Raw genomic sequence first — 14,792 nt, 5'->3', positions numbered from 1 at the left:
TACTGTAAAATATCCTTCATTGCAATCTGCAATAAGGCCTGTACCTCACAGTGAAATTATTCCAGTTTCTGAGCAACCTGTGAATGTATGTTTCGAAAGAAGTGATTAAGAATCAGGTAGTACTGAAGAACACAACAATGATTTTGATTTTGAATTATCTTCCAATAAGCCACATCTTAAATCACAAGGTGAATTAAATGACTTGGTTAGGGATATAAATTTATCAAAAAATCAAGCTGAACTGTTAGGATCAAGGCTGCAAGGTTGGAATTTACTTCAAAAACATACAAAATTTTTGGGCTTTTGAAACTGACAAAAATAACTTTCACAGTACTTTATTGATGAAAATAATTTGGTTTATTGCACAAATATTGATGAGCTTATGTTGCACTTAGGATAAATTCATAAAGTTGAGGACTGGCCCCTTGTCATAGATTCGTCCAAGTATATTTTAGAAGTGGTTCTGCTACACAACTAACAAATATTCTTTGATACCAATTGCTTATGGCATTAATTTGAAAGATACAAACGATATGATAAATAATAAATAAATTGAAAAAATAAATTATAAAAAACATAGTTGGAACATAAGTGGTGATTTGAAAGTTATAGCTACTTTATTAGGCATGCAGTTAGGCTATACTAAGTACATGAGTTTTCTTTGCTAATGGGACAACCGAGCTAGAGATAAACATTATATACCAAAGAGTGAAAGAAACGAGATAACTTAATTCCAAATGGGAAAAATATTATTCATAAGCCATTAATTGAACCCAAAAAAATATTTTTACCCCCTCACCATATCAAGCTAAAAGTAATGAAAAATTTTGTAAAAGCAATGAAGAAGGATAGTCCTGGATTTTTGTACATCAGGCAGAAATTTCCAAATCTAAGTGAAGGAAAAATTAAAGAAGGAATATATTTGTTGGTCCTCAAATAAATATTTGAGTTGGTCAAAGAGATGTATTCAACTCGATATTAAATAATGTAGAAAGTGCAGCTTGGGCTTCATTTAAAGATGTTTGTAAAAATTTTCTCGGCAAACAAAAATCCAACTATTACCACGATATTGTTAATCAACTTCTTACTTCATACAGAGCTATGGGATGTAATATGTCTTTGAAAATACATTTCCTCCACTCACATCTGGATTTTTTCCTGGACAACCTCGGAGACATAAGTGACAAACACAGTGAATGTTTCCAAGACATTTCGGTGATGAAAAGCTATAAAGGGAAATGGAATACTAACATACTAACTGATTTCTGTTGGAAATTAATTTGGAATGTGCCTGAGGCTATTTATAAAAGAAAATCATCAGCGAAATCATTCTAACATAGGTATGGCCATGCAAAATTATAAATTTGAAAGATTTTAACTACATTTTCCCTAATTTTTTTTGAAGCGTAATTTATTTAAAACTATGGGCGATAGAAAAATTGTATTTATGTACTTGTTTCTGCATTTTGGGAGAGCAGCATTCAACAACATGATTCTTCCATCCATTCAGTATTTTCTGTCTGCCTATTAAAATTTTGTAATCTTTGTTTTTTCCAATATTTGAACTTGGAAGCCTGTAATGAAAAGTATTATTGTAATGAATAATTCCTAAGTGTTATCACTGTTCTGTCTTCCTCAGTTTTTTAAAATATATTTTCAACACAACCTATTGCTTTTCCAAAGAATTTTCTTCTGATCTACTGTTTTGATTTTGAAGCAATCTTTGCTTCATTTTTCCTTTCTTTTTTTGTTTCAATGAAAACATGGTTCTTTATTGTTCTCTTTCCATGCATCTCTTTGGTTGTCTACAAAAGCCTTCTCAGTCATTCACTACCTCTCAACTCCCCATTTATAAAAATATTGTTCTTTCTTTATTCTTGAATTTATTGAACTTCAAAATTATTTTTGAGCTTGATGTAGGACTCTACTGATATATGAGGATCCCTTAATTTCTAAATTGCTACAATATCAAGTCTAGCCACTTTCTTTTTCTCTGAACAGATCCTCTATCTGTGTCTTAATGATCAAACTGTTGATCTTAAATAAGACTACACTTCAAGGATTATTTAATTTTTTGTGAATAATTGTTTTACATTTATTGCTTTCAACAGGTTAAGTAACAGAAAGAGCCTAACTCTGCCTTTGCATATGTATTGTGTATACGTATGAGCCCTTAGGGGAACTCAACAATTTTAAAAGGAAAGGGAATAATTATGTTTGTGATATCATTTTAAAACATACTGAAGGACAAAAATTGTTGGCATAAAAAATTTCAGGCTATGACAATCTGAATAGTAATCATTTAATATTTTTCACAGCTAGTTTAAAAGTAACCAAATGTACACTTGAAATAACAGTCCTATACTGAGAAACAGATTGTTTTAAGATAGTAGCATTTTCTAAATGTTATTTTTCTAGTTTTTCCCTTTTGAGCAATTATTTAAGTGTTTACATTTAAAAAAAACTAGATACTTTTGAAACTAACTGAAAAAACATTAAATAGCTATCATTTTGTTTAAGGTTGTCGTCAAAAGTTTTTTATGACAAAATTTTTGTTTTTCAATGACGTTTAAAATTATGTGTTACAATGTTATCCTGTTTACAATGTTTGAGTTGTTTCTTAAGGACTGGAATCATATTGCAGAATAGATTGTTTCAATGTAGGAAACAATTTGCTAAAATGTAATATTTTTATGGTAACAGTTGAAAATTTATTTAAGGGGACCATACTTTATAAACACTTTGTATATATAAATGAAAATATTCTATCTTTTGTCTGATTTTAACTAACCATAATAGGAATCTGTTCCAAACACAATTTCTTTAGTGGTCAGAACATCAATAATGTTGCTTCTTCTCTTCAATTTAAAACATAATGTGATTACAAACACATTTGTTTCATGGCATCCATGTGTCTATTTCAATGTATAAAAGAGAATGTCCTGACTGATTGACTCATAATCAATGTACAGCTAAAACTATTGTAGATAGAGACTTGAAATTTTCAGGGTACCTTCATATCTTTAAGTAGGCATGCACTAAGAAAGGATTATACAAAATTTTGATTTTAAGGGGTTCAAATACATGATTTTAATTTGTTCAAATGAATAATCGATAGTATTTTCAGCATCGATTTATTTGTGTCAAAAATATTTGTATTTTAAGATCAATTGATATTGAATGAATGGATTATGGTAGTAAAATTTATTAATAATTTAATTTTTTAATTTAATTTAAATTTATTACTAATGTTGTTATTTATTGTTTATAAACATTTAAGAAAAAAATTTTATGATTTTTTGACGGGCATCATCATGTAAGCATGTTCTTTCTCCTGGCTCTTATTTGTTGGTGATGCTTCTTCCTACCGATCGTTTATAAGCATTTAAGAAAAAAGAAGTCATATGATTTTTTTATGAGTCAACAGGTTAGTGTAGTGTTTCAAAAAGTGAATAAACATATCAATTGAAAAGATAACTGTCAATGACACATTAATAACCCAAACAGATAAACCTATCAGAGGAGATAGCACATGCCTGTTCCAAGCACTTGCTTTTCACTTATTCAGTGATGAGAATGATGTTAGGAGGTACGAAGCACAATGATTTCGTACATGGCTGATCCAGTGGTTTTTTTTAATATTATTTTCTATAACATATAAGTCATAACATAACAATTGCAAATAACATATGTTTTATGTATATGTAACAAGTAACAATCGTAACACATAGAACATAGACATCTATGTTCTATAACATATATCTATTTATTATTTTTATGAATAATGCAGTACATGTATTGTAATATTTTTAATAAAATATATTTAATATTTAAATTGAAAAAAAATGATTTAATAGCTTAATTTATTAAAGAAAATAGTGTAGATTCATGTAATATGAGTAAATGGATCTTTACTTATTTATTTGATGCCTCTACTTCATAAAAATAGCTTTTTCATAGTCTTTTAAAAAAGATAATTTTTTTTAAATGCAATGCCTTAAAAAAAGGTAAACAAAACTAATATTTTTTCATAAATATTCTATTATTAAATAAAGAAAAATATTACCATAGTTTAATAACTTGCATGTATTTAAAATTATATGAATAATAATACTTACATGCATTAAATTTTAATTTAATTTATTAAACCCTTTTTGGTGACATTACTCATTGAGTTAACAAATCAGCAGATTATTTGCTCAGATGATAAACGGATTACATTAAAGATGATAAAAAAATGTATATGATCATTCAAAGTGGTGGAAGTAATAGCAAGAAACTGTTGTTTTTTGAATGGTATATGAATCTGTTATTTTTAAAATGAATCGTAAATAACGATGTCTCAATGTACACATAGAATATACGTGAATGTACATACGCTAATATTTAAAACGAATGAAGCTTTTTAAATATATATTGAATAATTGAAAAAACTTTTTATGTCTGTATTAAATAAATAAAATAATTACATTTTAAAGAAAACTATGGATGATATGGTATGAAAAGGGATTTCTATTTTTAAATGAATGTTTGTGTTAATCATTTTTTGATGTTATCAAACAAATTATAAAACTAATAATAATTATTAACAGATAACATTTCAAAGTAATCTGTTATTTTTTTATAATCTTAAAATATGGATGGACAGATTGCTTAATAAATGATATCACTAATTAATATTTATATAATGCAGTCATACAATTAGTCTTGCACTATTATTACTTTTTTTAATTTAATTAGCTTTAAAATTAAAAAAAAAATGTATGGAATTAATCACAGCAAATTTTGTTATGTACAGATATACACAGTCATTTAAACCAGCTGCTTCAAAATTATGGTTGTGAAAATTTGTAAATAAGTGAACTTTTTTCAGATTTAAACAAAAATTCTAGCTGAAGTATCAACAAATATCTAATTTATTCATGAATTATTTAATGACAATTACAAAAATATACAAGTGTTAATAAGAGCATTTTTCTCATTCATTCCATATGTAGTGACGTTATCAGAGTGTGAGCTACATCATCCTATTTATTAATTATGTTAATTATTAAATTTATCTGAATTTTTTTTGTTTACTCATATTAAACTACAGAAATTTAACAAGTTTAAAGTAACTTGCAATCATTATTATTATTATCATTCTAACATCAATTTTAATAAGTTACTGAAAAAAAAATAACAGCAAAAATTTGTGAATAAGTGAAACATAGTATAAGTGAACATATTAATAAGTAAATATGTAGCATTTAGTAGGCCTAAAGAGATAATTTATACAGACAGATGAGCTAAAAGAAATTAAAGTTCAGGAACATTCTGATACAATCATATAAAAATGAAAATCTACCGGTCTGACTATTCAGATGTTACTCTTGATCCGCTTAATAATTAATGACACTAGATCAGGTTAGTTTTAATTCTGAATCAAGCTTGAATAATATAATTCTCAAAAAATAATGATGGGGAGTCAAATGATCTTATCAGAATTTTTTTCTGATTTTGTTAATGATATAATTTTCTTATTGGTATATTTTTCTGAATACTTTAGCAAAAGATGAAATATAAACATAATTCAGTATTTGTTAAATTTTTCAGAAATTTCTAAAAAGCCTAAAATTGGAAACTGGTAACAAGCATATGAGCTTAACAAGTACTAAATAATATATTATAATTTTTTGTTTAATCTCATCAAATCCATATGTACCTTATCATGCTTACAGTATTGAGAAAAATTTGGTATCTTGTTTATTCATGAAAATTTAACAATAATAATTTTTTTTAATCAGTATCATTTTCTTAAATCATTTGTTCATTTAATTTTTGGTTTTACCATCACATATAAATAAGACAAAAATAACCTAAAAGAAAACCTTTGGTTTTATATTTTCTATATCTTTTAACAGGATACAAGTATATCTTCTCAACAGCATTTCTACCTTTTTTTAAAATGACATTTTAAAATTTGTTTTAAAGCACTTCTTTAAATTAATTTTAATTATTATTAATATTAAATGGTCTAAATTTATTTTAATTAATTTAAAATATCTGTATGGTTATTTTGACAAATTTACTAATAAAAAAAAAAGAGAAAAAAAATTCTATTAATAATTGTATTCTGCGTATTTAATAATGGTTAATAAATCAGATACAGTAAATATTTTCAAAATCTTTTTTTTCCACTTTTATTTATTGATTAGTTTCTTTATTTATTTTGTCTGGAGTAGTGTTTTGAATTTCAGGTTGTAAACATTGACTACTCTACTGCTAATTAAAAATTCACTTATATCCATTTAAATTTTGTATAGTTATAAAATGAAAATTATCAAGCTGCACACTATACAACTTGTGTATATAAGGATTACTTTATAGCAAGTGAGTTATATTTTTTTAATAAGATATGACTACTCTCACATCTACTTCACCCATTCTTTAAAATTCTAATGGGATTCTCACAGTAATCCTTTAATGCATACTTATATATGAATTACAAAATTCTTAGTAGTTCAGAAATTCATTCATTGGTTGAAATGTAACTATTTAATTTTGAGAGAGAATAAGACCTTTGCATTGTTTTCTCAAATAAATCTTGTTACATGAAAATTTTATTTCATTTTTATGAAGAGGAAAAGATTAAAATATATTGTTTTGTCTTGGAGTAAGTTAATCAATCTATCGACTCGGAATCATTATTTTAAATATTATTATACCTTCATAAACTTCCATTTATAATACATGGTAATATCTTGGGCCTACTTCAAAAAATTAATAAGTTTTCATATAGGACGCAAGAAAGAGTTATTAGATCTTGCCAGTAATATTATTCATGTTTTTTAGTAAATTAAATGTGGTGACATTTCCAAAAATTTAGCCATAATTTATTCTTTAAAAAATTACAGTAATCATTTGTATCAAATCAGACAACATAACCATTTTAACGACACACACTATAAACAACATGTAAAAGGAATTAATTACCCTTTGGTACTTAATTTTAATAAATTACTTATCAGAAAGATCTTTGATCATTTTATTTAAACATTTACCTTTTCAAAAATAACTTCACTGATTTTTAATAAATATTTAATCTGAATATTTTGTGTTTATGTGTAATGCACTCAAATATTTTAAAATATTAATAATGCCTTCAAAATTGTTAGTTTATTGGGTATTAATTTAATTTATTTATTTATGTTCACAGTTGTATTACATTTCATAAAATTATTAATATTGACAACAAATAACACATACTTTTTTACTAATAATTTTGTTCTTTGCAATGCTGTTTTAGTAAAAGTTTATCTAAGGTTTCATTTGATGCTTCCAGATAAATGCTCGAGGAGTTTATTTCTGATATCTGTGGGCTACTATTCCTGACATGATCTATTTAATGATTAATTAATGTTTGGGTAGTATACACACAAACTGTATTGCAGTAATAAAATTAAATATTTCAGTTTATTTTGGCTTCATTACGGCACAAATAAAAATAAAGAATTCTAAATTGAAAAAAAAATATGAAAAATTATTTTAAAAATATTTATGAATCATAATGTGTTTAATTGAATTCCTTACTTTATAAAACTAGGTTTGCTGTAATAGATTAAATTAGTTAGATTCAAAATATTATTATTATATATATATATGGTGATGGTATTAACCACTTGTTTATATATAACATGTTATTTTGATAATAATATTGCACGCTACATAAAAATTTCTTTAATTCTTCCTGTGTACATTTGAATCATTAGAATTTGCTTTACTAAAAGAAAAAAGTAATTACTGCAAATTTTACTTGCAATATGCATGGACATTCATTTGCAATAAACTCAAACCAGATAGTTTTGTTTAGAAGCTTTATTAAAATGCTAAGCATAACAAAGTATAACATCATCTCTTGGAGCTCTCTCAGAAGGTAAGAAAAAATTTTCAAGATGCAAAAATGAGCAGTCAGATCACTGATTGTGACCATAAAGATGATACATGTAGACCAATATTTAATAAATTCTAACATTTAACAAATTCTTATGTTTACGAGAATGTTGATGATGAATATGCAATTTTTGTTACACAATAGCAAATTATTCTTTAAAAAAATGAACAATATCCACCTCTACCAATTCAGATAACAGAACTGTATTTTTTTTTTGTAACTTGATACAGTAAGTACTTCAGCTTACAAGAATTATGACTCTGATGCCATTTTTAATACACTATCAACCATTTAAACATCTTCCCACAAATTTATTAAAAAATAAAATTGTTAATTTTCTTTTATAGATAATATTTTTAAATAATATTAATTACAAACTTAAGAAAATCCTGAACATTCTACATTCCATTTAACATATACATAAATATGTACTAAAATATTTTTCATTATTAACTTTTTAATTGCGAGCTATTTTTTATGTTTATCTTCATGTAGTTATTAAATATTACCTATTGTTGTTATAATATTTTAAATAATCTCTATGGACTTAAATGGCATTTATATTTTATTTTATAACTAATTGTTTATTTTGTGATTCTATTCTGACAAAGTTTTACCACAGGTTCCCTTGATCCATCCAGGCAAATGCTGGGGTAGTTCTTGATTTTATCTGTAGAACAGTATATATACCCATTCCTGATGTAATCTTAACAACATATTATTATGTAATGATCAAAACACTAGATCTACTTTAGTTATTTATTAATTTTTCCTATGTGATAAAATGTTTTAAAAAATGTTTTTTGTAGCAAGGTGCAACTAGAGAAAATTCTGATAATACTAAGATAAAAAAGTTATAATTTGTTGAAAATAGTGATTTATGGAGACATAATCATTTTATCATGTGTATCAGCACGATGAAATAATAGTTTTATTAAATAATAAAAATTATTACTCTCTTTCTACCTGGAGATATTTTTTCTGTAAATCTTTCAAAACTGTAAGTAAACCCATCTCTTCATAAATGTTATTGCAGATGGCAGTGGTTGTTAATGGTTCATGTCATAAAATGATAACGAAATAAAATCGATTTCTTTTCTTTTTTTTTTGGGTGACTTTATTCATCACAGAAGCTTGTACATGGAAACATGAAGATGGAAATTTGTAGTGTATGAAAAATTCCATGCCTTACTAGGATTCAAACCTGGGAACTATGGATGAAATTTGAGATCCCCCACTCATCCACAGAGATCAGAGGACTAATTTTGCTAGTTTTTTTTTTTAGTTTTTTGTTTTATAAATTTTTTTTGTATAATTATGTTGAAGTCATGATTTTTGCATACTAAATTTTGGTAAAATTAGCAATTTGGATGTTGTAACAACCACATGCACAGATATTCAGTACAAAATGTGACTTTTTCATACAGCTAAAAAACTTCATGAACTTAACACACTCAAACAGTACAAAATTTATAGAAATCCTAAATCAGACCAAAACAACTTGCATAAGATAAAATACATCAAATACCACATTCTAAACAAGTTACCTAAATTTGAATAAAAGTAACTTTAACAATAATGCAGTCTGCAATATCAAAGAAGACTGGATTAAAGTATTAAAAATATCTATAAGAATGAAGTACATTTCCAGATAATAAGAAAATTAGTCATGTTTATTATTTAATAACCAGCTCAGACGAGCTAATTTGGAACAGAAAGTGTGATAGAACTTTGAAAATAATTGAATTAGGTCTACATTAAAAAAAAAAATAAATAAAATATAAAACATAAAATCATAAGAAAATGTTCAAATATTTGCACAATGTATTACGGTATATTGTTTTAATCTCTGGGACCACCATTGTATTAAGATTGCTACTTTGGTGAGTTCATAGATGTTTTTGTTAATAATCAAGTACATTATGTTATGCTGAATTTAATTGGATCATACTACAACTGGCATAACATTATTTATTGATTGGCAACATTTGTTATAATAGAATGTAATTTGTGTGATTAATATTTATAAATAAGAGTTCCCAGATTATAATTATTCATGAATCATGTACATTGATATTTAGAAAATTATAAATTTTAAATTATCCTTATGTTTATATTTGAAAATGGGCAAGCTTTGTTAAAAAAATACTCACTTATTCTTAAAAAATTAAAAATAATATCTACCTCTATTAAACCAGACAACAGAACTGTTTTCATGTAAATCAGCTCAATACTTTTGCCTAAAAGAAAAGGCCATATTATGATTCCATTGATATACATTTAATAAATTACTAAACCATTTAAAAAAATCTTTCTGCAAATTTATTTAAAATACAATTAAAAAATTTTCTTTTACAGAAAGAATATTACTGTAAATGAATTTTTAAACAATAGTAATTACAAAAAAAACCTTGACTTTTCTGCATCCCATACAATTTGAAAATAAATAAATAAATTAAATTTATTTTATTTCTGGTAAAAATATTTTTATTAACGTCTTCTGAATTGTGATTAATTTTGATGTTATTTTTTGTACTTTTTAATATCTTGACATTATTTCATGTGTTTGTATTTTAAATAATTAATGTGGACTCTAATCCATTATTTATTTTATAACTGTGTATTTTGTGATGCTGCTTTACTCAAGGTTTTACCATGGTTTTTCTTGGTAAATCCAGCAAATTTTTTGGAATAGTTCCTTCTTTTTTATCCATGAAGTAGTGATTTTCCTCATTCCTGACATGATCTATAAAATGTATTATGTATCAATCAAAATAAAATATTTGTTTATAATGTTTTTTATTTGAATATGACTTCAGAAATAAACATGTTTGGAAGTTCACAAACTTAAGAAAACCTTCTTTAGTGTTTGTTTTTGTTAAAATTAAGTTGTTCTTTTAAGTAATTAATCTATTTTCTCTTTGATCTTATATTAAAATCCCAGTCAGGTGCGCCATTTTTCACATGGCATATTTTGTCCAAGGAATATAAAAAAATTTTTGCCCTATATTTCCATGAAAGCAAAAAAAAAATTAATATGCCATAATCAGTTCGATAGTTTTAATTAATATTCATGAAATAATTCCACATTTACAGAACTTGTAATATAGTTAACTTAATTATCATGATATTTTTGTTTTGATAATGGTTTTAACTAATAAACATGAAGTGATGGAAATTTATAAGAGATGTTTATTGTGCCTTACATAAGACACAGATTGTATTATGATTATAATCAATTGGAACTGATATTATTACTCCAAATAATAAAAACAATAGTAATAATGTTGCTGATAAATTTATTTTTGGCGTAGTATTAATGCAAATTATTTTTATTGTCAACAGTAATATATAAATATTTTAATAAAATAAACTTTTTTTAAGCCGGAGTCAAAAATGAGGTCAATTCGATGTATACTGCTTGCACTCTGTGGAGTTCTCATTTTTGGTACTGTGTTTTTTTTTGGTAAGTTTTATGCATCAAATTATTATTAAAAAAGTAAATAATCATTATAATTAGAAGGTATTAGATTTTAGAACATTCATAATATTTGAAATTAATGCATCATATCAGCAAATTTTTAAAGAATTAAATATTTGTTTATTTTCAAAGTCTATTTTCACATATGTAAATTTCTATTTTTTTAAACTAATTTCTATTGTGGCATTTTTACCAATAGACATGTTAGCAACAATAGAATACCACAAGTTATATGACTATATAACATTTTTGTCCAAGGAATAGAACACAAAGTGCTGTTTAAATGTAGAAATGTTCAGCTTCATTAAGTAGCATTTTAACCTTACTTAACTTCCTTGTTCAAGATGACATTTAAGAGATAATTTTCCAGATGTATAAGTACTATTAGGTCATAAATGGAAACATTTTACTTTTATAATCATGTAGTATAGTCATAATTTTATTGATATTTAAAAAAGTTAAAAATAGAAAAGTGCTAGGGCTAAGTGGGATAAAAATGGAGGAATTTTGCTAAATCTATGTTTACTACAACTGTTTAATATGTGAGGAAAAGACATACAACTTCCACTCAATAGTGAAATAAAAAGCGATTTATCTTTGAAAAAAGATTGTTGACGGATGTGAACAATATGGGTATTACTTTAATCTGTTAACTATTATAATTAACAATAGAGTGAAAACAACCAGGTTTTTCTAATAAGAAAGTTGTGTTTAGATGTAAATTTTACGTTGAAGCAAATTATCACAAAAAAAAAATGACAATACAGCTTTAAAATATACTACCTTTTGCAAATTTAATTAAAGCATTTCTCAATATTTGAAGTACAGTTTTGTGGAAATTTATTGATTATAGGGGATATCCAAGCATGTAATAAGAGTACTGAAAAGTCTGTTTGACAGAAAAACTATTATTTGTTTTAGATAGATGGAAAAGATGCTTAAAAATGGAATTCTTTGATCGATTCAGATAAGTAGTTTTCTAAGAAATATTTATAAACTCATTATGCTTGCAGAATACAAAGCTATGTAAAGCAGTATCTATTTCAAATAGTTGAATGAGATTATAATCTGAAAATTTCATAGGAATAAAAAAACTAGGCTTTTCAAGGAAAGTATACAAGAAAAACAAAAATAAAGTTAAACATCATGATCCCAGACACCCACCTTGTGGCAATCCCAGTCACCCTCTCCCCTATTATTAGACCAGATGGCCTTTACCAGAGGCCCTCTAAACCTTTTCAGACCCTCTAAACCTTATAACACATTACAAGTAATCAGTTTGGCCTGATCAGCATTGGCTTCTGTCAGGATGCCACCAATGCAAATACCTTGGCAAACATTACCATCTTTCAACTAACTTCACCTACCATAACTTAGAACCCTCAACTATCAAATTTACTGATTTGCAGAAGCATGATCCCACACCTTCCTATAACACTGAAGGTTTCACACAAAAACTCTTTCCATATCTAACTTTAATTAGACTATGCACTCAGATCATTAGTTAATTGAGTCTTTAAACACCAAAAATACTATTCTGATATCCCAACAAAACAAGTACTGATTGCAACAATGAGAATTTTATCCTACAATTCCATTTACTCAAAGTTCTCTTGACTTACTTAAAAAGCAAGAAACAAATTCAGAAATTTAATAAGCTTAGAATGAAAAATACTCTACAAATCTCTCTCTACTTTGGTCTGCTTTCAGGAGCAAGAACAATCCCTACACCTTCTCACATTGCAGCTCCATCACATAATTTTCCACCATCCACTCTCATCCTAACAGCGATTATCTCAGCTAACTGGGACTTGATCCCAAAACGTATATCTTAATGAAGTAAGCATGCAGGTGGGCCCCTAACCACCCAGGTTGGTACTCTTATCTATACATCCATATCAGCATCAGCTTCCCTCAGGGCTAAGAATCTCAGGAAGCCTGCAACTATGTTTCATTCCCTTTTGGTTGTCCAATTAACTTGCAGATCAGAATCAGTATTGAACCTCGCAAGCTCTCTAACAACTTTGTTATGTTTGCCTTCATACCTGGGGATGATATATAAGACAAGGCATATATCATCAATGGTCCAGACACAAGGGTGAAGTTAATCAGACCAAATCTGGCCAATCAAACTTGAAAAGCACCGTCCAGAAAGAAAGTGTAATATGTTGATTGGGGGAAATCCACCTAACAACCTGCATACTTTACACATCAGGAAAAATACCACGCATGTAACGACCATTGAAAGATTCAGTCCACCTGACCTGCCATAAATGAAAACCCTGGTCGTCTATATCTTTTATGTGCCCAGAGGTAACCTTCTTAGCATCATAACGTAATTAGCATTCAATTGCAAGGATATCAATGAGCTTAATGCCAGAAATAACAAGGTCCACCTCTTGTGAGACAGTCTAAAGGCACCCCAATCACAGATAACAATAGGAAACACTGGGCTCTCAACAAAATATTACTGTAACATTTGTACTTCATTCAGTGAACCCAGACAGATGCAGCATACAACATTATAGATTCTAATTCACCCTCATTTAGAACAAGCATGGTTCTGAAATTAAGCCACCAATCAGGGTGAGCTGCTCTTAAAACACCAAAGAAAGCATTAAAACCCTTTATGGTAATGCATTGTAGGTGCTCCTTGAATCAAAGATTCTCATCAAGGATAAAACCTAGATATTTCTGTAATGGGACTTACCTGATTTGATGACCTGCCATTGATACATGAGGTCATCATGTAATAGTCAGTCTCCTCTTGTGCAACAGCATTGTTTTATTTGGTCTAAACATCATCTTATGTTGAAAACTTCATAAGTATCTTGCATGCCTTGGCTGCCCTGAATTCAATCTCCTTTAACCAGCAAAAGCTATCTGTATAATGACATCATCCATTAGATTACCTCAACCACATCAAAGAATTGAATTCAACAACCTAGAGAAGGGGTTCTAAAACATTACCCTGTGCACTAACTTTAGATAGCATCTTTCCTAGTTCTGAAACGCCACCTTGAAGAATGATGTCTTGATTGATTGCTAAAATAACTATATAACACATTCAGATCATTCTGTGTACAATCACACTTCTGCAGCTGAAACAGGGCAGAGGGCCACCACAAATTATTAAAAACTCACCGATATGTCAAAAAAAAAACCTAAGACATACTGAGACTCACTAGAAGAAACAATGCTCATAACCTTAAGAATAACTTCCGTGCCCCTGCCTGGGAAAAACCATACGAATCATCCATTAGCAACTTTCTAGAGTTTAACCTCAGTGATATTCTATCACTAATACGAAGATACAAAACCTTCTCAAAAACCTTTCCAATATCTGGCAAGAATGTTCAAGGTTTTTAAGAAGAGCTC

The 14,792-nt window shown here is 27.3% G+C and overlaps 1 protein-coding gene across 3 annotated transcripts in view; it reads left to right on the top strand.

Moving 5' to 3' along the window:
* Positions 1–14,792, top strand: part of LOC142321546 (uncharacterized) — a 35,857-nt gene that overhangs the window by 2,565 nt on the left and 18,500 nt on the right. Inside the window, exons 1-2 of one of the 3 annotated variants that reach the window (XM_075359714.1) lie at positions 4,268–4,496; positions 11,318–11,399. In XM_075359714.1, coding sequence (XP_075215829.1) covers positions 4,485–4,496; positions 11,318–11,399 — 94 coding nt within the window. In that variant the 5' untranslated portion in view covers positions 4,268–4,484. Of the gene's footprint in view, positions 1–4,267; positions 4,497–4,703; positions 5,407–11,317; positions 11,400–14,792 lie in introns of those variants that run through there. The other 2 variants (XM_075359713.1, XM_075359712.1) reach the window with 2 other exon arrangements.

Source organism: Lycorma delicatula, chromosome 3 (assembly GCF_047948215.1).
Source record: "Lycorma delicatula isolate Av1 chromosome 3, ASM4794821v1, whole genome shotgun sequence".
In the NCBI taxonomy this organism is placed as follows: Eukaryota; Metazoa; Arthropoda; class Insecta; order Hemiptera; family Fulgoridae; genus Lycorma; species Lycorma delicatula.
The sequence above is the reverse complement of the archived record's forward strand: the minus strand, read 5'-3'. Positions and strand labels throughout refer to the sequence as shown.